This window comes from Leptopilina boulardi, unplaced genomic scaffold, assembly GCF_019393585.1.
Source record: "Leptopilina boulardi isolate dan_hultmark-lab unplaced genomic scaffold, ZJU_Lbou_2.1 LbouV2_112, whole genome shotgun sequence".
Taxonomy (NCBI): domain Eukaryota; kingdom Metazoa; phylum Arthropoda; class Insecta; order Hymenoptera; family Figitidae; genus Leptopilina; species Leptopilina boulardi.
In genome coordinates, this window is record NW_026137655.1 from 237,217 (window position 1) to 262,682 (window position 25,466).

At 27.8% G+C, this 25,466-nt stretch overlaps 3 protein-coding genes across 3 annotated transcripts in view; 2 read left to right on the forward strand and 1 right to left on the reverse strand.

Moving 5' to 3' along the window:
• Positions 1-382: 382 nt before the first annotated feature.
• On the reverse strand, positions 383-14,422 carry LOC127280273 (C2 domain-containing protein 5). Its single transcript, XM_051303180.1, has 15 exons — positions 14,047-14,422; positions 13,055-13,438; positions 12,848-12,988; positions 12,547-12,763; positions 12,341-12,466; positions 8,424-8,575; positions 6,978-7,127; positions 6,625-6,793; positions 5,729-6,524; positions 5,350-5,664; positions 5,064-5,262; positions 4,819-4,985; positions 4,326-4,451; positions 4,101-4,247; positions 383-2,038 (listed from the first exon to the last, which is right to left on the reverse strand). The coding sequence occupies exons 2-15, from the start codon at positions 13,422-13,424 to the stop codon at positions 1,952-1,954; spliced, it is 3,162 nt and encodes a 1,053-aa protein (XP_051159137.1). The 5' UTR covers positions 13,425-13,438; positions 14,047-14,422; the 3' UTR covers positions 383-1,951.
• A 647-nt stretch (positions 14,423-15,069) lies between these two features.
• LOC127280320 (neuronal acetylcholine receptor subunit alpha-7) overlaps positions 15,070-25,466 on the forward strand; it is a 219,334-nt gene continuing 208,937 nt past the window's right edge. The window contains exon 1 of the mRNA XM_051303252.1: positions 15,070-15,307. The gene's annotated coding sequence lies outside the window, so the exon portion shown is untranslated. The remainder of the gene's footprint in view (positions 15,308-25,466) is intronic.
• Positions 15,648-16,949, forward strand: LOC127280356 (steroid receptor RNA activator 1-like). Its single transcript, XM_051303310.1, has 3 exons — positions 15,648-15,843; positions 15,960-16,445; positions 16,530-16,949. The coding sequence occupies exons 1-3, from the start codon at positions 15,828-15,830 to the stop codon at positions 16,724-16,726; spliced, it is 699 nt and encodes a 232-aa protein (XP_051159267.1). The 5' UTR covers positions 15,648-15,827; the 3' UTR covers positions 16,727-16,949.

The window sequence follows — 25,466 nt, forward strand, 5'->3', positions numbered from 1 at the left end:
TTCATTCTTTGATTGCCTATTTACAAATATCACTTTTTACATACAATTAAATATTTTTCTCAATATTTTTATTGAGCATAATATCTAGTTTAAAACAATTTTTTTCTCTTCGTTAAATTAACAAAAAAAAAAAAAAATAACAATTATTGACCAGACTTAACTATATATGTTATGATAATAATCTTTTTTTTAATACTAATAAATAATTATAACTAATAATAACGATTGAATCGATAATAAATTTTTCGTTTTTTAAATCGTCTGTAAAATAAGATGTTAAATTATAATAATAATAATTTAAGGGCAAGCACTATGAAAACTATAAAAAAAAATTTCTCAATATATAATAAATTCGTAGTAGGTATTTACAGATTTTTAACTATTTTTTTTTTTTTTTTTTTTTTTTTAATAATAATCAAGCATATACCTTTGGACTTTATTGTAATTAGATAGTGTAGCGAATACAGCGGGTATTTTGAGAGGAAAAATAGTTCTTTATAAATTCAAAGAACTTGTCAAGTCTATATAGTGAGCATATTATTTCGATGGTATATTACAAATTTTGCTTTAAAATGTTTTTTGATTTTTTATCAAGCAATATATATATATTTTTTTTTATTTTAAACATTGTTTGCTATAAGGCTGTTGGATTTTTTTCTCTCTAAAAATAGAATAACATGAGCAAATATTTTTTTTTTTGCAAATATAACTAATGAAAAACTTGGGTATAATAAAAAAGCAATTGAAGTAAAAAAAAAAAACTGATTTGAAAAAAAAATTTTTCTCAGTCTATTTGTGAGCAAAAAAAAACAACACTATTTTTAAAATAATTTTCATGTAAAATGAAAATATATAAAAATTAAAGAAAAAAAGAAATAAAAATTGTAAATTTATTAAAAAGAAAAAAATATAGTCTGTAAATATCGATGGCATTGAAAGTAGCACACATTTTTATATTTTGTATATAATATATAGAGAATAACTCGAAGATTAAGTAAACGTCACGTTGATAAATATTTATAATAACGAACCCTGCATATTGGACTAGCACTGTATTTTAATTTCTATTTTCTTATTTATATATATTAGTCATTATATATTATATATAATGAAAATAAAAATATCGATTTTGAAAATAGCTAAAAGTCAAAAATGATTTTTTTTCACGCTGAACATCACATTTCTTTTTTGCATGTCTTCATCGTATATAGAATATTTTTGTCATGGCAGAAATAATTTTCGAATCACAAAATTTTCTCACAAGTTCAGCCTTTTTTGTTATATTATCCAAATTGGCACTTTGAAAAATTTCATTGATATCAATAAAAACAAGACATTAAATATCTTTTATGGCAGAAAAATCATTTAAAAAAAAAAAAAAAAAAAAAAAACTAAAAGATATATTAAAATTAAATTATTAGAATTTTCCAATTCCTGCTGAATAGAATTAATTTCTAATTATTAAAAATTAATTAATAAATTATCTATTAGTAATTAATTAATTAATAATGTATTATGTTTACTATTAAAACTTTTGAAAAGTCAAATTAAAATCAGAGAAATTTCCAAATTAATAAAAGGTCATGATAGGCTCCTACGCAGTTTCTATAATAACAACAACACTTTGAGCGAATAATATAGTTAGTGATGCATGTTAAGAGAGATTTATTCAAAAAAAAAAAAAAAAAAAATAATAAAAAAATGAGAATCTCTTGAAAAATACAAAGGGAAACAATCTTTTCATCTTTCTTTTTTTTTTTTTTTTCTTGAAAAGATTCTTGATGTGCATCACTAATCAAAGTTTTTAAAGAATTGGACAAAATTTTTAATTAACAAAAACTAAAATCAAATATTTTTTAAATTATAATTGCAAATTTTGTTTTGGAAAATCAAAAATCCCACGATTCAATGAATTTATTGGCTATGGTGGTGCTGAATGAGGTGGTTGAGGTCAGCAAATCGTATTTCCAATTTGTCTCTCATCTCCGAAATATGAGACGGAAACAACGTCACCGCCAACGTTAATTAGACACTGTCCCTGAAACATGAGAACCGTCAAGTACCTTTTAATGGATAACACGGGTCCTCCGAGTAATTAACGCTTTTATGCTATTTCACAAGTGGTCCCACTCGCATCAAGACCAAGAGTTTATAAATATAGAACCAAATCGGAATACGTAATTATATTATTCGTTGGGCTTTGAAAAAAAACTTGATTTTTTTTTATTTGATTAATATTAAGATAGAAATTTGCAAATTTGGTTTGACAATTTTTGATACAATAAAACAAAATATCTTCTTTTTTTTCTCTTATATAGTGAAAAACAAAAGGAAAATGATAAACAAGGTATTAGCGCATTAAGCCAAATCAATTAAAATCGAATAAATTGTCTTCTCTCTTATTTCAAATTAAATTAAAACAATGCAGAATTTTCATGTGTGTATGTGTGTGTGACATAGCGTGAAATTTTACTTATTACGTCACAAATTGAAAGCAATGTATTGATGAGCTTTGACGATATACCCACGTAAGCCACATATGAAAATAAGCATATGCACAATTCACAGTTTAAATTTACTATATGTACAGTGTAATTCAATGATCTTCATGACCTTCCAGTGCCAGAGTACGCAATAAAGCGAGTTCGTATATCTGTTTTCAATGAACCAGTGCTTCACTAACTCAAATCACATTAGTCTCTATTACATAGACAATGAAAATGTCGAGAATAATACAATTGTACATTCTAACTCGTGGAAAGAGCTGAAAACTCATTAGAAATTGTCCTCTATTTATTTCAATGTCTTTCATAATCGAATATTCCTAATTATTATTATTTTTATTACCATCAATTATTCCAAATTGGGGAAAAAATATATTTTTCATTATTTTTCAGTCACCGATACAAAAAAAAATAAATTATTTTTTTCAGAATATAATTTTTTGTTTTGTTTTAATCGTTTATTTTATAGTAAAATAAATTTGTCTATTATGCAGCAATAAAGAAAAATTTATTAATAAAACATAAAATGATCTTTTATACTTTTAATTAAAATAAAGTCATTTTAGATTATTTTTTTTTACTTTCGTTTATTTTTAGTATTAAGAAGAAAAAAAAAATACTAAATAAAATGTGAACTTTGATTTTTTTTTTTTTTTTTTAAACGATGTCACTTAACAATTATAATTTTGTCTATTTGCATAAATTACTGAATCCAGACAAGAGGTCAAAGTCGTATTTCAGCTACATAACAATTTTTCTTTTGTGAAAGATCGAGGAGAAAAGCAACCAACTAGTCACAAATCAATTTCCCCTTTTTCCCGTGTACCATAATGGTTTTATCATTTCCATTTATAGACGGAAGTTGGAACAAAATTCTAACAAAATTTTAGCTTTCTCTTTCATGACAGGATATTGCATTCCTTTTATAACTCATAAGATGAGTTTCTTTAGTGCTTTAGAATTGTTCAAGGGCAAATTGTAACCACTTTTTCGAAAAAAAAAAATAGAAAAAAAATTGCATAATGTCAAGATATATATTCGTAAAACTTTGTTGAAATTCTTGACAAAATCTAATTTCAAGTTTACACTTGCTTTCTCGTAATGATATCAAGTTTTCTGTCTTCATATCATTTATAACTACGATATATTAAATTTTAATTTGCATATAATTTGAATTCCTCGTAATGTTCAATATTGCTGCATTTGTAAATTTAAATTATACTCATAAATTTCATAATCGGAAGTTTTGTTTTTTAATTTCATGGAAAATTGTTTTCTACTTTAATAAGCAGCGAGACATTGATATAAAAGAACATTAATAAATTATAATTAGTTTTTTAAAAATAAGAATTTCTATTTTTTTTATCCCATAATTTTTTTTTTTGTTAATTAAATTTAAAAAAAAATGATTCAATAAAATTTGTAACAAAATTGTTTCAATAATTATCAAATGAATATTTTGAATATTGATTCAACTTAATAAATATTAATTTAAATTAATTATAATTCACTATATAGGTGAGTGAATTTATAAAAAATTTAATTTATTTAAATAAAAATAATTGTAAATGTTTTTGAAAATTGAGAAAAACTTACATGATTTTTGTGTGGACTGTGAAGTAGTACGCATTGAGTCATGAAAAAAGCAACCATCGCATTTCCACCTAAACTCGTTACGTGGGCACGAACAATAGCCAAAACTTCATTAACAAAACTGTGTGTAAATCCACTAATTCCGCCATTCTTATAGAAAAAAACAGAGTTTAATAAATTAACGCAAGCTCAATTTCTTGCAGTACAGAAAAAAAAATATTCACTTACTTCTCGAATAGACGTGCTTTCTCTAATAAAAAAGAAATTTAAATTTCCCAGATATCTCTCGATTCTCCCTCCGGGTAAATAAGAAAGTGGCGTTATATCCACTCCGTATCGTTCTTTTAAAGGTACCTATAAGAGAAAAAAGGGATAATTCATTGCACTCAATATTTTTCTTTTTTTTTTATTCAATTAACGATTCTTATCTACATATCTAAAAGGAAGAAGAATAAAAAGTAATTATCCCTTTGATCGTAATTAAATTTCGTCTTGAATAATTAAACAAATTTTTTAAATAATATATAATTAGTAATAATTCTTTTTAATTTAATTTAATTTATTAAAAAATTGTTAATTTTTTAAAATATATTTTAATTTTCCTTGAATAAAATTTTTAAAAAAATTAAGTGACTTTAAAAATCCTTTTTTTAAACAAAAAAATTATATAATTCTTATTAATGGCAAATTGAAAAGAGTTTGATTTATAAAAAGAGCTTACATGTTTGTGTCTGTGCATTGTGTGTGATTTTATTCGCAATGGTGAACGTGGTCTTGTTTTTTGAGATGAAACAAGTGAATTTTGTGGATTTATTGCAACTTCATTAGTGGCTGTTGGTACAATTTCTGCCACATCTTCATCAAGCGTGAAAATCATATCACAATCATCTAAATAAAAAACAAAAATTTATAAATTTGTTTCCCATTTATATTGTATAATGAAAATATAAAAATTCATCCACTTACCAGATTTTTTCAATTGATCTTTACTTGATGAATAGGTCATAAGTTTTCTTTTATGCTTCGAATGTTTCGAAGATTCTCCAAGGCCAAGGGCCATGCCAACAACTGACAATTGTATTTCATCTTGTTCAGGTAGAGCAACTCTAAATTTCATATCGCAAAGGGCACAAGGAACCATTCGTCGTAATTTGAAATATACAGTCTAGAATCAAATAAAAATATAATTGCAATTTTTTTTTACAATCTTTTAATTATATTAATAAAACTAAAAAGAAAAAAAATCCAGTACCTGAAGTAATCGGGCGAAATATTTCGAAGGCATGGAACCAAATTGACCAGACGGTATTTTTGCCCTCGACACTTGAGTGAACATTTGTAAATTTCGGACAATTTCAAGATCTTCTAAACCGGGAATTGATTGTGTATTAACAACATGAAAATCATCTGGTGGAGTGTCGTCCATCAATAAACATATTCTATCCATATCCTCAACGTCATCTACTTCCAAAACACAAGCGTCTTTTGTTCCTAAACTCAAGTCCATATCAGGAAGATCATCATCCGATTCGTCAGTGTCTGATCTTGATCTTCCATTATCAGTATCCTGAAATTATACAAAAGAAAGAAAAAAAAAATGTTTTCAATTTATTTTGTCTATTTGTACTTACTGTACTTTTCAATTTATAAAATTCTCTATTCTTTTTCACAGTTTCCATGAGATTTTTTTGAATTTCATTGAGTTGCTCCTCATTGTTCCATGAATTACCAGATGCAATTTGTGGCAACGATGGCGTAGGAAGTGATGTCAAATAAACACCGGTGCCAATAGCCATACCAATAATTAAACGTTCACCAACTGAGACTTGTACTTTTAGTCCAAATATTGAATTCATTCCTTTGACTTTTAATTTATTTAACAATAAACTGTGTAATTCATATTCAAGAAATGGGAGACAATCGGAAATTTCTTTTGCATTTAATTCGCCGCGTAAGTCTTTTTTACATTTACAAACAATTGCCTGGACAAAACATCCACGACCCGTGACAGGAACATTATCTGGTAATTCAATTGTTGTAAATAGAACATCGGGAACTTTGGCTCGTCGACAAACGGCACATTTTGTTATATTTACTTTAAATGGCACACTCGATTCGCTATATGGCAAATGACAAAGACTACAATTGCTAAGTGGAAGACTATATGGAATTTCGTGATCATTACTTTCAGATGTTCTCTTTATTTTTCCCGTTTGATTTGTTTGATTTGTCATTGTTGTTTCATTGTCATTTTTATCGTTTTTATTGTTGTTTCCCTTTTGTTGTGTTTTTTCACGATCTGAATCAATTGACGCTGCCATTCCTTGTTGTTGTCGATTAACGAAAGAACTATCTAAATCTTGATTTATATTATGAAGATTTATCACAGCAGCTGTTCCTGATGCATTTAATACACATACATCGTCACTGAAAATTAATTTCCCTATTTGTTAGTTTCTTTTATAATTAATAGTGTTAAAATTTTTAATAATGATAAATTATTTTTTTAATAATTTAAAAATTATACCTAATGCTAGTTTCTTCTCTGTAACCAATAACAACATTACAAGCTAATGCTCTTGCATGTGAGCGAACTTCCATTCTTATTTCGGTCCACCAAGCATCGCGACCTTCTGGTTCTTCTAAATTTGATATTCTCTCGAGTAATTTAACTGATCTTGCACTCACTAATCCACCTAAAAATTTTAATTCCTTTAAAGTTTTTTTCATTCTTTTATTAAAATAATTCTTTTAAAAGTTTTTTTTTTCATGAAAATTTAATAAAATAACAGAAGGTAAACTTTTATTTTTATTATTAATAATAAATTTAACGAATTTTAATATTTGATTCAATATTACGATTAATTTGTCATTTAATACCAATGTGTAAAATAAATCCAGGTGGATATTGTTGCATTGTTAGAAATGGATATTCCAACATATCGGAAGCATCTTGATTCATTGTTCGAATTGCTGTTGTTGGTTTTAAATATCCTCCCATAGATCTATCACTGCTTGCTAATGAATTGCCTGAAAAACAGAAAATAAATGCTTTTTATTATTTTTTTTCCTCAATTATAATGCACTTGTTTTAACATCAAATTTATTTGTTCCGAAAATTTCTTTCTTCACATTAATGAAAAGAAATAGTGAATAAATGAATAGTAAACTAATAATAATTAAAAAAATAATAATAAAGACAATTCAATAAATTATTATAAATAATAAATAAAAATAAATAATTTACCATAATATAAAATAAAATTTCATATAAATAAAATTATTTTTTAAACGGTTTTTTTTATCTCGTTTAAATCCTGAATAAATAATTAAACAAAAATAAGTAATACTTAACATTTCTGAAAACTGGTCATTTTTCTGTTTAGAAATTTTAATTTTTTTTTTATAAAGTAAATATTGAAAATGTTTGGTAATACGAGATAGGGACACAGATTTTTTTTTTACAAGCGAAAGGATAGTAAATTAGATTCGGCGAATACATGCTTGTAATATTTGAAAAAAGAATACATATAGATAAATAAGAAATTTTGTGTTAAACACATATTTACAGATGTAAGACGTATAATTATGTAATTCTCTCTCTCTCTCTCTCTAAATCTTAATTAGAAAAAAATTACAATTAATTTGAATTATTTTTTTTTAAATTTAATTAATTAAACTAATTGAAATTAGTTTAAAGTAAAGAATTACTAATTTAAATTTAGAGAATAGTAACATTAATTTTTAGTTTATTTGGTTATTATACAAAATAGAAATAAAGTAAACAGTTTTGTTGTATTTTGAAACATTTTTAAATATTGTTGTATTTTGTATCAGTACAACAATAAAGGAGACACAAAAAAAATTTATTTCTTCTTCTTTTGGTACTCACGTTCTCGTAAGAATTTATAATATCCTGGCGGGGATATCAAAGCAAATGAAACAGAAAAATAACATTTCTTGACTTTCTTTTTCTAAATTCTTTTTCGTTTCTTCCCTCAGAGATTTTTTTTTTATTTTTGATACAAAAATAATTTCTTTTTTTTTTTATTTATTATCAACGGTAATTGGAATTTTTTTTAAATTTTGATTTTTTAAAAATATCCTAAAATGGTAAAAAAAAAAATTTTTGTTAGCGTAGCCAAAAAATTGTTATCCCCCAATGTAAATTTTGTTCGCTGGTCCCTTTTCGTTTCTTTTTTGATATTTTTTTTTTTTTTTTTTATTAAAAAATGGCTAATATAGAAAATAAATAGGTAGATAAATTATAATTTTTTGAAAATTTGTAAAAATTAAAATTTTAGAAAATTGAAAAGTGTATCTCACCTTTTGGAGTAATACTAAGATCAGAATCAGACGATCTCCTGTGAAGTGGAATAGCAGGATTGGTTTTTGTATTATTCAATTGTGATGATTTTCCCATTAATGAATTGTTGATATTCGCGTGCACTGGACTCGTGGAATTTTCATCCTGCTGCCTGAGGTGAGGAGGTGAGTGGGACACACACAAATTGTCAGTAACAGCAGCGTTAGTGTTTTTAGTCAATTCAACTAATTCATTTAATGGCTTATCTAAATTACAAACAGAGCTTTCCTCTAATGAGGATTCTACAATTTTTGGCGTTAATTTCAAATGATCGGATTTTAATTCATGAAGTTGAAAATTATTATTAGAATTATTAAGTTCATTATTTTGCATATCAATTGCTAATTTATCGACAACAATTTTGTGAATATCATCGAAATTTTTAGATAAATTATCTTTCATAAAATTTGCGTTAGGAACAATTTGTGAATTGTCAGGAGTATGTTTAAAAGTATTTTCTAAAGAAGGCAAATTGTGAGTGACATGCTTTTTAACAGAATGATAATGATGATGATGATTTGAATGATGTGATGTATGAAGGGAATTTAAAGTTGAGGTTGATGGAAATTTTCCATTGGGTGATATTTCCGGTGATTTTGATTTTGATCTTCGTTTGTGAATTCGAATTTTTTGAATTGAATCCGGAGATGGTGTTAGATTTTTAAATATTTTATCTCGTCGCTTTTTTGTACAACGAAATGAATCCTTTCTGTGTGACGATGAATGATGAGATGTATGGACCATCATTTTTGTATCGATAATTTTCATTAGGTCCAACATAGAACTTTTACGAAATTTATGACGTAAAATTTCCGCATATTTCAATTCATCGTCTTGATGAGATTTTTGAATTATATTCTCAGCTAATTCAGTTTCTTTTTTTGTGTAAGTACTTTTCACATTTACGTCCAATGTATGAGCAATAGGAACTTTAAGAAAGTTTGTTTTCTCCGAATAATGTTCGACAAAAATTGGAATTGGCGAATTTGAATTTGAATTGGAGGTGGTGGATTCTTTTGATTGTCTTTTTTCTATTTTTGGTGTCAATGGCCGACCTTTTTCATCGAGAGGTCCTTTATAAATGACCGTGTCACTTCTCTCAACTCCTCGGGAATTTTTTTCCTCTGACTCTTTTTTTGTATTTAATTTTTTTAATGAATTCGAATTTTCTAGAGGCAATTCAGAAATTTTAGTATCAATTGATTCGTTATGTTGAATAATATTTTCCATAATATTATTTTCCTCGTATTGTGAATTTTGACGTTTTAGAGATTTTCTTTTCTCCATTATTTGATTTTCTGATTTTATTTTTAGATTATCGTTAGTAATGTCATTGTCGATAATTGATTGCACTAAATTTGTTGGGATTTTTAATTTTTCGTTATTATTATTCTGGGATAAATCTAATGTAGGAAATGAAAAAGATTCATTTAAATGTAAAGGTGAGTTTTTAATCTGTTCGGATTTTTCTTCATTTGTATTTTCAAAATAAATAAAATTCTCCTGTTCCTTGAAATCAGTTTTTGAATTAGAAATATTTTTCAAATCAAAGGGAATATTTTTAAAAGCTTCATTAGTTTCTTTATTTTTGTTAGATTTAATATCGTCCTTGCCAAAATGTTTATCTTCCTGATGAAATACCGTTAATGCGTAATTTTCATTATCTTTAAAAAATGGTTCATTAAAAATTTCATTCTTTATTTTATCCTTTTGATTTGATTCCAAGTTGAGAATTTTCGAAGTTTGAGAAAATTCGCCAAATTGAAGATTGTTTTTGTCTTGAAAAAATGGTTCATCAAATATATCAGTTTTTAAATTTGTTTCATTATTTTTATTATTGAATAAAGGTTCGTTGATCACTTCACTAATTTTAATACTTGATTCTTCGTCATTCAAAAATCGTGTCTCAAATTTTTCAGGTTGCATAATTACTGATTCCATACTTCTGTTTTCTTGAAAAAAGTGTTCATTGAATACTTCATTTTCTTCTTCTTCTTCTTCTTCTTCTTCATCATCACTGGTCGAATAACATTCTATGCTTTTGTCATTTTTGTGGAAAATATTATCTTCAATTTCTTTTTGATCAATTGCAATTGAAGTATTTTTATCTTCCAGAAGAGGTAAATTATTTTCTGCAGAACGAATAATTGTAATTGATTCGGAATTTTGAATTTCTAAAAGAGGAAAATTATAGTCTTCAATTTCTTCCGCATCAATAATTGGAATTGTTTCGAAATTTTTGTCATTTAAAAGTGACGAGTTGTATGATTCAATTTCTTCTGGACCAATAAGTGAAATTGTTTCAATATGTTTGTTTTCTAAAGAAGCTAAATTTGAAATATCAATTTCGTCTTGAATTTCTTCGGAATTTTCTAGATGACCAAAAAATAAAAGTGGTTCATTTAAACTATCTTTCAATTTGGGATTTTCTTGAAAATTATTTCTTTCTACATTATCGATTACTTTTAAATCAAAACTTTCGTTTTTTAACGAATCCTTATCTTCCTCGAGTTTTTTGAAGGGTATCTCCAATTCGAATTTTATATTTGACGTGTCAATTTTATTTTGACTGTTATCAAGCGGTAAAATTTGATTAACATTCCGGTTCGGTGATATTCTTGATTGTTTTTCGAATTTATCGTGAAAATCTGAATCAACATCTGACGATGTTGGCTCCGTGGATGTACTTCCATCAGTTTGCAATGAATCTTTTCGCGAAATTGTTAATTCATTTTTTTCATCAATACGAAGAGAATTTCCCTTTTTTGATTTTATTTTATTACTCACTCGTCGTGAGGGTAAAACTAATTCATTTAATGATGAAGTGTCATCGAGAATATTGTAATTTGTACTCGATTCTGAAGGTTCATCATCTTCTGATGAAGTATCAGTTTCGGAAGACGAAATCATTGGAATTGAAAAATCATGATTATATTTATTATCAATGGCATTGATATCAAGAGTTGGAAAAATTTTCTCAGTATTGTCAGATGATGATTTTTCCACATTTTCCGTATCTATTTTCATTGAATCTGATCCATCAACTAGAAATTTCACCGGAGATGGTGCTGGAGTCTCTCGATCTTCTTTAACAATATCCAATGATGCTGGAAATCCAGTATGAACTGATTTAATTAGAAGAGCAACCATTCCATCGTTAGCACTTTTTGAACGTGAAAATGATTTATTTCTTGTATTTTTTCGTAAATCAAGTACAGATGATCTTGTGGAATCAGTTCCACCAATTGACCATGTACTCGAAGAAATACTATCACCATCACTTTCTTCATCAAATGATTCTGACATTTTCGATCTAAATTGATTAACTCTCTTAGAGAGAACATTTTGCTGTAAATATTTCAAATTTTTTAAACTTCTTGAAAATCTATTTCCACTGGATTCACCTCTTAAATCTTCCAATGCCAATAAATTTCTTATTGATGACTCATCAATAATATCGTCCGACAATGATAAACTAGATTCTTGCATTTTCTTTGAATTTACATTGTATGGCAATGATAAGGGACGTGATGAATCTTTTAATTGATTTCGACAATCAATCACTTTCATCAGTGTTCTTGGATTTTTCGGAGTCGTTCGTCCATAATAGGGAAATTTTTGATTTATAAGCGTCATATACATATTCGTTGGTGAAGCGTTAGGTGTAAGAGGAGAATGAGAAAGGAGAGGTGTACTATCATCAGAATCAGGATTATCTGCATGTTTTTTAAATTTAGAACCTAATGTGGCAAGCCTAATCAAACCCATGCAGGTGGGAAAGACAAAAAGAAATTAATTAATCATTGTCGGTACTTTAGAAATATTTATCACATGGTTTAAAATTTTATTTTTTAATTATATTAAATATAATACTTACTCTTCAACTGTCGGTCCTTCGGATAAAACGTTTGGTACTTCTTGCACCTTCACTAAGGTAACGGCCGTTCCAATGCCTCGAGCAACAATTCCCGATTCTCCTTCCAAATCAAAATTTTGTAGATATCTATATTAAATTTTCGTTTTCGATTTAAAATAATCAGTATTTCTAATTCAAAGAAAAGAGAAATATTTTATGAAACTAACCCTATGACAGCATTTCCTCCAAGATCCAAAGCTTTTAGTCCTATTTTTCTCTGAACTTCTCCACTGAGTTTAAAAAATAAAGTTTGTCTTGCTTCATTTGATGCTCTTGGTGTTCGTATTTTGTCAATCCATTTATATTCCGGGTCGTCACTAACTATTAATTCCTCAACGAATCCATGTACCACTTGAGCGTGATAACCGAACGGTATATTAGGCGCTGAAAATATTTAAAAAAAAAAATTATTTACAAATTAAATTCATCATATTAATAATTAAGATACACGTTTCAGTTTTTACTCACAGTAAAAAAATTGCACACCACATGAAGATTGTCTAAATTTATTAAAATCGAGAAATAATTCAACTTTAACGATAATATTCACTTCTCCACGAATTCCATGCATTGTATCAAATACCGGAACCCAACCAGTCATTACAGATCCTACAAAAAAATTATTAATAAAAATTCAATGAAATACAGATTAAAAAAAAAAAAACAAATCAATACCTCCTTGAGCTCCAATACTGGAATTCATTGTTGCTTCTAGAGTCCAAATATTTTTTACAGGCGGCGGAACTCCAGGTAAAAGTAAAGGATTCAAATTAACATAAACTTTACCAATCGCATCATTCGCTGAATAAGTGTCATGATCCATTAATTTAATTTGTAACGGTTCATCTTGTAATTCTGAATCATCAACTTCAAATCTATACCATTCTGAATTCCATTGTGGATTCAATGATTTTCGACAAACATCCGTTTTGTATGTTGTATTTCCAAATTTTATTTCCACATAAGCATCAGTTGTGTCACTCGAACGATCCATAACAGGAAGATTTCTTCCTGACAATATTCTCACTTTTATTTTTCCCGGCATTGTGAAATTAGTATCTGAAAATTTCATTCATTTAATCAAGAATTAAATTAATATCATAAAAATTAATATTTTTCAAAAAAAAAAAAAAAAAATTTTTTTTGAAACAAATAAACAACAATTTTAAGCGAATTATCTTAAGGTAAACAAAAACAAGACTAAGAAAGCCAATTGGTTTATGTAAATGTAGGGTTTCGAACATATTTCAGCAACAACTTTATATATTTATACGTTATAATAAACATATATATCTGCGTTCTAATTAAATAGTTCTAATAAATAATTTAAAATATTTTAACTATATATATATATATACTTGTCTATTATTTGTCATTATCTTTTATTTATTTCACCATTTTTTATCATCTAGAAAAAAATACATACAAATGTAAAATTTACAAAAAAAAACATTTGTTAAAAAAAATACAAGCAAGTGTTTTCATATAAACAGTATATTATTTTAGGTTAGAAATAATATTGACAAATTTGTCACTCTTAAAGTTTGATAAAAACAGACTTGAAATTATAAAACATGTTGAAAATAAAAATGACAAAGAATAGATAAGCTTAATTTTAAATGAAAATTAATTAAAGATTATTTAGAGAAATGAGAGATAAAAATTACCTGTGACATAAGAACGACGTGTACCGCAGTCTAAAATGCTAATGCGACTCAATTATTTCAGTAAAATTAAGATCTATTTTTATTAACGAATGATTTTTGCTTTTTGGACCACGTTTCACTCAGGAATCTTCACTTTGCACGTGTATATTCATATATATGTAAATAATTCTGTACGACATTCTCTTACACAAGTGCATACATGACAAATAATAACTGTTGTTATTGTTGTCATGTCAATATTGCACATTATAACCTTAAAATTTAAACAATAATTTTAACACAATTTCGAAAAAAAGAATTCGTAGTTTATGTTGTTTAGTAATAGAAATTTAAAATTAATGATTCTCATGTGATATGGCATTTGGAAATTTCTATATTTAAGGTTATTTTATTTTGAGCAGGGTATGGAAGGTCATTAAAGATCAGAAGAGAAATTTTTACGTATGTTTCGTATGTTTTTCCGTATATAATTTAAATGAGAAGTCTCTTTTCCCTCTATTTTCTTTATTATTTAAACATTTAATATTTATTTATTTTCCATTTAAGTTTCAATTGAAAATGATAAGTCAATTGAGATTTTTTTATTTTTCAAATATTTAAAAAGTTTGCGCTTTTTTGACAGTAGCCAATCACTTGCTGTTGCAGAGTGATATCTCCCTATGATTCGTCTGCTGTTGTTGGCCAATCAGAAAGCGGTTTACACTTGTTGGATGGGGACGACACAGTGCGGCGCTTCAGTCGCAGTTAGTCCGCCAATGGAGCAAGTAGAGTTAAAGAGTAGGGGAAGTAAAACTTTTTTCAAACGGTTATTTTCAATCCTATCTTTTATATTGTGCCATTGTGTTTAATTATTTATTTTTTATCGAAGTGATCGCGTTCTTTTAAACCGTTCATCGTGTGTATTTTGGAAGAGTGCAAAATCTAAGGTTATGTGAGTTTAAAATATATCGTGGTTGGTTCGCGGTAATTAATTTTGGAAATGTGCAAAATCGAAGGTTAAGTGAGTTTAAAATATATCATGGTAAATTCACGATAATTAATTTTTGGGAGTGATCGGTTTTCAGTATCATAGGATTATTTCCTTTTTTCTGCGGGCAAAAAATGGTTTATGTTAAGTGTTTGTGCTATAAGAAAAGTGTCTGGTACCGTTCATCAAGGATTTTCGAACCAAATAATATCACCTTCCTGATTGATGTTTCCGAGGATATTACAATTAATTTGGAGGAAAATCTGTTGCATCGATGGATGGATTCAGCGATCGGTGAGTAGTTTTTTTTTATTTATTGTTTGATTAATTAATTTCATTTACGTTAAATTTTTTACCTAATTTTGTACCTCGTTTTAAACCCCACCCCTCATATCCCCGAGTTACAAGTCGGTATATATTTTAAATAAATCAAATATTTTACAATTTTAAACCTGATATATTGCGTAAAATATGTTAGGGGAAAAATTATCATTACGTATTTTACGCACCGAGTGAACTATGTAAACTGAGAATTTTTAACTGACGAGAAGAAAGATTTCGTGATAATTTTCTACATTATCGATAGTAGATTAGAATAATTGATTTAGTTCGGATAATGAACACGGTGGCGTCATTTAAATTCCTAACCAAAATTTCACAACAGCTGAGTGCTTTGTGTATATACATTTCCATATTTTTATTTTTTTGTTTTAATTAATGAAAATTTAATTACTTTGCTACTGTGAGTTCAACGAAAAGTGTGTAATAAAATTTTTTAATCTACAAATTATCAAAGAATCGTCGTTTTAAAGAAATGTCAGAACCAGAAGGTTAAGTTAATATTTTTGTTTATATACAATACTTTTTATATTTAAAAAATATTCAAATATTAAAAGCTTACTTATTGATTTTAAACTTTTATTAATTATTTACGTTTATATTTTAGACATAAGTATAAAATCAACTCAAAAATCTTTATCATCCTGTCACGATGCAGGATGGAATGATCCACCAAAACGTATGTTTAATGCAACGAAAACTTCTTGTACAACACCGACAAAGAGACTATTAAACAAACGAGTTGCATTTCCATTAAATTCAACAGTAAATACTTCAAATCTTCCAAGTCAAACTCCAGTTTCTATTCCATCAAATCTTCCGCCTCCACTTTCTTGCCAAGAGAAAATAAACAATACTCTTGTGCCAGAATCGAGTAAAGGAGATCAAGAAGAACAAGATTCTAATTCATTAATTCATCAACAAGACTCACTAAAAGAATTATTAGCAAATTTAGAAGTTCTTTTAGAAAAGCATTTGCATTCTGAGAGTAAATCACAAAATATCAAAAAGAGAATAGAAATTATGAAAAATTTATTGCATGATAAAAACTTAGATGTTGATATTCACAAAACAGTTGTAGACTTAATAAAAGGTTAGTAAAATTGAAGTAAGAGGCTAATATTAATTTAAATAATTGTTATGATTAATGTTAAAGTTAATTTATTTTATTTTTTAGCTCTCATTGCAGAAGACATTGAGAAAGCAGATAAAATTCATATTTCATTAATGATGGAACGAGGTTCTTCTTGTTCTTCTTGGCTTCCTGGAATTAGACATTTGATTTTTGAAATGAAATCCAAAATGGTTACAAGCGATACAATGACAAATAATGATTCGAATACGAGTATAATATCAACTCTTTCTTTAGAATAAATTTGCATAATGTTAAATTTTTAAAAGTCATATTTCTATTTCTAAAGAAATAATATTTATTATACAGCATTATAATTTTTATTAAGTTTAGAATATTGCAATCAATTTTTTTTTTTATAAAATTAAAAACATATTTTATTAGATTTCTATCACTATGTATACATTTACGATAACTGTTAATATTTAATTGTTAATAAACTTGGATACAAATATTTGAAAATAAGAGTAATGTTTTTTTATTACAGATGCGTAGAATTATATGCTTTTGCTTCCTCGTGGAGGAAGCTTTGTAGTCCTTTCGTTTATAAAACTTTTCCAAGTGGTGGAAACAAACTTTTTTCTTTATAGAAACATGTTATATGAGATCCTGATCAATTGTCCGGATGTATGTATGTGTGTATATATGTGTGTGTGGATCCCTTTTTTGTTTAGAAGATAACTTCAACCGGTTTTAATGGATTTAGATAAAATTTGGTACGCTCATTTATCATATTAATATCTCAAATCTGACCAAAGGATTTGGAAAAATACCCCCAAAAAAAAATTTTATCGTCTTTTTTTAAAAAAATTTTTTTTAATCGAAAAAATTTTTAAATAGAAAAATTTAAGGTTATATATAATAAAATCGTATTCCTTACGTCAAGATGAATCGATAGATATATATAAAGTATACATTTGAGGTAAATTTAAAGAATTAATGAAAGTTAAAAAATCAAAAATTCACATTTTGGCAATAAACTTTGCTTTCTCCACGAGGAAGCAAATTTCTTCCTGATCGTAAAGAGGAAGCAAAATGTTCATGTAATGAACATCTGAATTTACAACTTGTTTTTGGTGGTATTCCCGTGCAATTATCTCGCAAAATTTAATTTTTCGAAAATTTTTCCAAAATGTTTTTGAGTGTAGCTCAGCATCCGCTGGACCAATCAAAAAGTGCGCCATACATTTTTCGTTCAGAACTTTCTTCTAATCACTATAGCGGTATTCCCGAACGATTATCTAGCGAATTTAATTTTTTGAAAATTTTTCAAAATTATTATTGAGTGTAGCTCAGCATCCGCTGAACCAATCAAAAAGTGAGCAATACATTTTTTGTTCGAGACTTTTTGCTCAATTTATTGGTAATATTCCCGAACGATTATCTCGCGAATTTAATTTTCCGAAAATTTTTCTCACGATTTTATGAGTGTAGATCAGCATCCGTTGGACCAATCAAAATGTGCGCCATACATTTCTTGTTCGGAATTTTTGACTATTTTTTTATGGTATTCCGGAGAAGTTATCTCGAAAATTTAATTTTTCGAAAATTTATTTGATTGTAGCCCAGCATCCGCTGGACCAATCAAGAAGTGCGCCATACATTTTTTGTTCAGAACTTTCTTCTAATCTCTATAGCGGTATTCCCGAAAGATTATCTAGCGAATTTAATTTTTTGAAAATTTTTCCAAAATGTTTTGTAGTGTAGCTCAGCCTCCGCTGGACCAATCAAAAAGTGCGCCATACATTTTTTGTTCAGAACTTTCTTCTAATCACTATAGCGGTATTCCCAAAAGATTATCTAGCGAATTTAATTTTTTGAAAATTTTTCCAAAACGTTTTGAAGTGTAGCTCAGCATCCGCTGGACCAATCAAAAAGTGCGCCATACATTTTTTGTTCAAAACTTTTTCCCTATTTTATTGGTGGTATTCCCGAACGATTATCTCGCGAATTTAATTTTCCGAAAATTTTTCCCACGATTTTATGAGTGTAGATCAGCATCCGCTGGACCAATCAAAAAGTGCGCCATACATTTTTTGTTCAGAACTTTCTTCTAATCACTATAGCGGTATTCCCGAAAGATTATCTCGAAAATTTAATTTTTCGAAAATTTTTCATAAATTTATTTGAGTGTAGATCAGCATCCGCTGGACCAATCTAAAAGTGCGCCATACATTTTTTGTTCGAAACTTTTTCCCTATTTTATTGGCGGTATTCCGGAACGATTATCTCGCAAATTTAATTTTTCTAAATTTTTCCCAAATTTGTTTTCTAGTGTAGCTCAGCATCCGCTGGACCAATCAAAAAGTGCGCCGTACATTTTTTGTTAGCTACTTTTTGCTAAAGACTTTGGCATTATTCCCGAGTCATTATCTGGCAAATTTTTTTTTTCGAAAATTTTTTCCCAGTTTTAGTATGTGTAGCTCAGCATCCGCTGGACCAATCAAAAAGTGCGCCATACATTTTTTGTTCGAGACTTTTTGCTCATTTTTTTGACATTATTCACGAGTCATTATCTGGCAAATTTTTTTTTTCGAAAATTTTTTCCCAGTTTTAGTGAGTGTAGCTCAGCATCCGCTGGACCAATCTAAAAGTGCGCCATACATTTTTTGTTCGAGACTCCCGGGTTAAGACTTTGGCGGTATTCCCGATCAATTATCTCGCAAATTTAATTTTTCGAAATTTTTTAAAAAATTTATCTGAGTGTAGCTCAGCATCCGCTGGACCAATCAAAAAGTGCGCCATACATTTTTTGTTCGAGACTCCCGGGTTAAGACTTTGGCCGTATTCCCGATTAATTATCTCGCAAATTTAATATTTTCGAAATTTTTTAAAAAATTTATCTTAGTGTAGCTCAGCATCCGCTGGACCAATTAAAAAGTGCGCCATACATTTTTTGTTCGAGACTTTTTCCCTATTTTATTGGCGGTATTCCGGAACGATTATCTCGCAAATTTAATTTTTCTAAATTTTTCCCAAATTTGTTTTCTAGTGTAGCTCAGCATCCGCTGGACCAATCAAAAAGTGCGCCGTACATTTTTTGTTAGCTACTTTTTGCTAAAGACTTTGGCATTATTCCCGAGTCATTATCTGGCAAATTTTTTTTTTCGAAAATTTTTTCCCAGTTTTAGTATGTGTAGCTCAGCATCCGCTGGACCAATCAAAAAGTGCGCCATACATTTTTTGTTCGAGACTTTTTGCTTAATTTTTTGGCATTATTCCCGAGTCATTATCTGGCAAATTTTTTTTTCAAAAATTTTTTCCCAGTTTTAGTGAGTGTAGCTCAGCATCCGCTGGACCAATCAAAATGTGCGCCATACATTTTTTGTTGGAGACTTTTTGCTCAATTTTTTGACATTATTCACGAGTCATTATCAAGGAAAATTTTTTTTTCGAAAATTTTTTCCCAGTTTTAGTGAGTGTAGCTCAGCATCCGCTGGACCAATCAAAAAGTGCGCCATACATTTTTTGTTCGAGACTTTTTGCTCATTTTTTTGACATTATTCCCGAGTCATTATCTGGCAAATTTTTTTTTTCGAAAATTTTTTCCCAGTTTTAGTGAGTGTAGCTCAGCATCCGCTGGACCAATCTAAAAGTGCGCCATACATTTTTTGTTCGAGACTCCCGGGTTAAGACTTTGGCGGTATTCCCGATCAATTATCTCGCAAATTTAATTTTTCGAAATTTTTTAAAAAATTTATCTGAGTGTAGCTCAGCATCCGCTGGACCAATCAAAAAGTGCGCCATACATTTTTTGTTCGAGACTCCCGGGTTAAGACTTTGGCCGTATTCCCGATTAATTATCTCGCAAATTTAATATTTTCGAAATTTTTTAAAAAATTTATCTTAGTGTAGCTCAGCATCCGCTGGACCAATTAAAAAGTGCGCCATACATTTTTTGTTCGAGACTTTTTGCTTAATTTTTTGGCATTATTCCCGAGTCATTATCTGGCAAATTTTTTTTTTCAAAACTTTTTTCCCAGTTTTAGTGAGTGTAGCTCAGCATCCGCTGGACCAATCAAAAAGTGCGCCATACATTTTTTGTTCGGAACTTTTTGACTATTTTATTTATGGTATTCCGGAGAAGTTATCTCGAAAATTTAATTTTTCTAAATTTTTCCAAATTTGTTTTCTAGTGTAGCTCAGCATCCGCTGGACCAATCAAAAAGTGCGCCATACATTTTTTGTTCGGAACTTTTTGACTATTTTATTTATGGTATTCCGGAGAAGTTATCTCGAAAATTTAATTTTTCTAAATTTTTCCAAATTTGTTTTCTAGTGTAGCTCAGCATCCGCTGGACCAATCAAAAAGTGCGCCGTACATTTTTTGTTCGCTACTTTTTGCTAAAGACTTTGGCATTATTCCCGAGTCATTATCTGGCAAATTTTTTTTTTCGAAAATTTTTTCCCAGTTTTAGTATGTGTAGCTCAGCATCCGCTGGACCAATCAAAAAGTGCGCAATACATTTTTGGTTCGAGACTTTTTGCTTAATTTTTTGTCATTATTCCCGAGTCATTATCTGGCAAATTTTTTTTTTTTTAAATTTTTTCCCAGTTTTAGTGAGTGTAGCTCAGCATCCGCTGGACCAATCAAAATGTGCGCCATACATTTTTTGTTCGAGACTTTTTGCTCAATTTTTTGACATTATTCCCGAGTCATTATCTGACAAATTTTTTTTTTCGAAAATTTTTTCCCAGTTTTAGTGAGTGTAGCTCAGCATCCGCTGGACCAATCAAAAAGTGCGCCATACATTTTTTGTTCGAGACTCCCGGGTTAAGACTTTGGCCGTATTCCCGATTAATTATCTTGCAAATTTAATTTTTCAAAATTTTTTAAAAAATTTATCTGAGTGTAGCTCAGCATCCGCTGGACCAATCAAAAAGTGCGCCATACATTTTTTGTTCGAAACTCCCGGGTTAAGACTTTGGCGGTATTCCCGATCAATTATCTCGAAAATTTAATTTTTCAAAATTTTTTAAAAAATTTATCTGAGTGTAGCTCAGCATCCGCTGGACCAATCAAAAAGTGCGCCATACATTTTTTGTTCGAGACTCCCGGGTTAAGACTTTGGCCGTATTCCCGATTAATTATCTCGCAAATTTAATTTTTCGAAATTTTTTAAAAAATTTATCTGAGTGTAGCTCAGCATCCGCTGGACCAATCAGAAAGTGCGCCATATATTTTTTGTTCGAGACTCCCGGGTTAAGACTTTGGCGGTATTCCCGATCAATTATCTTGAAAATTTAATTTTTCAAAATTTTTTAAAAATTTATCTGAGTGTAGCTCAGCATCCGCTGGACCAATCAAAAAGTGCGCCATACATTTTTTGTTCGGAACTTTTTGCTCAATTTTTTGACATTATGCCCGAGTCATTATCTGGCAAATTTTTTTTTTCGAAAATTTTTTCCCAGTTTTAGTGAGTGTAGCTCAGCATCCGCTGGACCAATCAAAAAGTGCGCCATACATTTTCTGTTCCAAAATTTTTGACTATTTTGCTTCCTCGTGGAGGAAGCTTTGTAGTCCTTTCGTTTATAAAACTTTTCAAAGTGGCGGAAACAAATTTTTTTCTTTATAGAAACATGTTATATGAGATCCTGATCAATTGTCAACTTGTTTTAATTACTTGGGAGTAATTTTTTCACTTTTTCACTTGATTTTCAAAATCCCCATTTGTAAAAATAAAATTCCCTTTTTTAATTAGCGAAATTCTCGTTTTTTAAAACTAAAATTGAATAAAAAGTCCTGTGAATATCCAGTGGCAAAAATAAATTCAGTCAACCTGAAAAAGTCCTAGAATTGTATTTTGAAAAAGTTTTGTACATTCTAGTTTAGAAAAAAAGTTTTTTAAATTTTATGACTTTATAAAGGGAGAGGAAATTAGAGAAAAATTACTTTTTAGAGGGGCTTTTCATTTTCTTGTAGTAAATTAATTATTACTGTAGAAAAAAAAATTGAGAACTAATGTATTTAAGAATTATATATAAATAAGGTATAATATTTTATATATTATTTCCAGTTTGATTAGTTGAAACAAAGCTATAGTTACGCGCCTATTAGAAATCCTGGTGGCACGCTTGTTGCCTGCAAACAATGTGCGAATGTTAGACTAAAATAATTGGAACAGTAGTTAAATGGTGGATTCGTATGTACCTCTCGCCTTCCACACCTCATAAATTTTACCCTTGCGTTCGCATTTGCATCGAATGAGTGTGTTTTCGGATTCATAATAATTATATGCACATCTTGTAAATTTCATTTTGTTTAATGAATGAATAATTAATAAAATGTGAATTAACGGAAAATTGGCAAAAAAAAATTATTTTTTTAAAAATACAAATTATAAAATATCGATAAAGAAAAATAATAATAAAAAAGTTTAATAAAGAAAAATCTCGAGGAAAATAAATTATAAAAATTTAAATTTTTTTGACATTTTCTCTAAGAAATTTTTTTCCCTTCTTTGTAGTATATATGAAAAGAAAATTGAAATTTCTATATTAAAAAATTTTCTTCTTTAAAATGAAAAAAAAAGAAAAATATCGAAAATTGAATTTCTGTGAATATTTATTTTTGCAAAAATTATTATTCATATTGATTAGAATTCAGATATATATTTTATGTATATATTTAATAAAACCTTGACAAGCAAAAAGGGGGCTTTAAAGGCTTTTTCTTTATTTTCTTTGTTGGAATTTTTTTTTTTTAAATTAATAAAGTGGAAAATCATATATAAAGTTTATTTGAAGCTGGTATATATCGATTTTTGAGAGTGACATCTGCATTCAGCATTGAGCAGTTTTGAATTATATTGATAATAATTTCTCCAGAAAATGTGCAGATGTCTCTATGTCGTTCTTTATTTATTTTTAATTTACTTTTTCGGTTTAATAATTTTTATAATATGCATATAATATTCTTAAATATAACTTGTTTAGTAATGCAAGAATTCCAAACTTTTAACAGCAACGAAAATCAATCGAATATAATTTTTATTTATTTAAAAAAAAATTATATTATTATATTATTATATTATTATATTTTTACTTTTTTCATTATTCGGGATTAAAAAAGAAAGAATTGAAAAATTTTGTTCATGAATAATATTTATTTTGAGGATAAGTAGTACATGGGATTTGAAAATTAAATTCCATGGTGGACAAATTGAAATTTCAATTGCTTGAAATACCTTGTTAAAATAGGAGCTAGTTTTGAAACTTTGTGCAATCTCTAGGTATCAGTAGGAATACGCTACTACTGTTGGAGAGGCGTCTATTGAAAATCTCCTTTTACAAACCCACAGGAATCTGAATTTGCTTGTGTATATATATATGAAATCTGTTTGCATTTACACGTGGACAATGGAAATAGGATATAGGTTTAAGATAATGAACGTGATCGATAAGGCATTGTTAATCAGTTTCATTAATCTGGTTTGAAATTACATACAGGATGAAAATATTTTCTTCGATTTTCAATAATCCTCTTATATCATTATATAATAAAGGCTAGAATTTCTATTATTGATTTACAATTTTTATCGTGTTTAGAGTAATTATATTTTTCAGAGATAATTCCTTGTATTTTTTAATCAGGTAATTTTTTTTATCATAATAAAAGTTAATTAATTAATATTAAATTTGTTGAATAAAATATTTAAAGACTACAAATTTATTAAAGACAAAAAATGAATTTTTTTATTTTAAATTATGCGTTGCTAATAGTAAGGAATCGTTGCTGTGGTGACCGTTACCATAGTAACCGTGGCCATGATAATCGTCATTACAGCAACCGTTGCCGTGGTAACTAGAGTAATTATTTTTTAATTTTTTTTTTTTTTAATTTAATCTTGAAGAAGTTTCTAAATCTTATTTTTAAATACAAATAACAGAGAAAAAAGTGTCTCTTAATGAATTCAAATATACAAGAATTTAAACGTCTGACTGGAACTGACTTTTATACTCCTGATGTAAAAATTAAGATTTTACTACTTAATAAAAAAAAATATTAATAATATTATAAAATGTTTGAAAATATTATAAATATTAATAATGATTAATAATTAATATCAAAAATATTATAAAAATAATAATAATAAAAAATGATTAATAATAATAAATATTTTTAATCACATTTGGTGAATTTAAACAGTAATCTCTCTAGGCTAAAATTTACTTTTACTACTGACACTAAAATAATACCAAGATCTTAGAAAATGTCTTAAAATAAAACTCACGTTTATCTCTCTAATATCAGTATAATAATTACAGTAATAAGTTAAAAAAATTAAAGATATATTTGTCTGACTTTAATTGTCTGTTGCTACTAAATCTTTATAAAAGGGTGGGGTGGGGGGGTTGGGTTAGTAAAAAATAATTTGACGTTAAGATATATGAGAAGGGGGATGAGAAAAATATTATTGAAGCTTATATGGGGAAGAGGAGCGTGTATAAAAAAGATATAGCATTCTTTTTTTTTTATAGCATAATTTATTTGATTCAAATAATCGATAACTTGACTAATCAAATAAATATATTTACTTGAAATATATAATTTTTGTATTTATTATAAATAAACAATATATTTAAATTAATAATATATATCTGAATAACAAATATAATTTAATTGAGCCAAATAATAATTATTTGATAATATAGTCATAAAGTTAATTTACATAATTTTTTTTTTCAAATTCAAAATCAAAAAGTTAACAGTTTATTTAACAGTATTAATTTTTTTTAGTGCGGTTAAATAAAATAAGAGAAAGTTTTTGAAATAGTCGAATTGAGTTGAATATTCACTCTTTCTTTCTCTCTCTCTCTCTCATTGTCATTTGAGTTCACATTATAGTTAGATTTCAACAAGAATTATTCATACAGTAGCAATAGAATTTCTGTTTTAGTGAAATATATCGATTTTGTATGTAATTTGAAGCTCATTAAATTTGGAGAAAGAATATCATTTCGATCAATTGGTCTGTGAAA

Coding starts and splice junctions, on each gene's coding strand:
- LOC127280273 (XM_051303180.1), bottom strand. CDS start 13,424: ATGCCGGGAAAAATAAAAGTGAGAATATTGTCAGGAAGAAATCTTCCT. Junction 12,467..12,546: donor GGAGGAAATGCTGTCATAGG/GTTAGTTTCATA, acceptor AATTTAATATAG/ATATCTACAAAATTTTGATT. Junction 5,665..5,728: donor TTTATAAATTGAAAAGTACA/GTAAGTACAAAT, acceptor GTATAATTTCAG/GATACTGATAATGGAAGATC.
- LOC127280356 (XM_051303310.1), top strand. Junction 16,446..16,529: donor AGTTGTAGACTTAATAAAAG/GTTAGTAAAATT, acceptor TTTATTTTTTAG/CTCTCATTGCAGAAGACATT.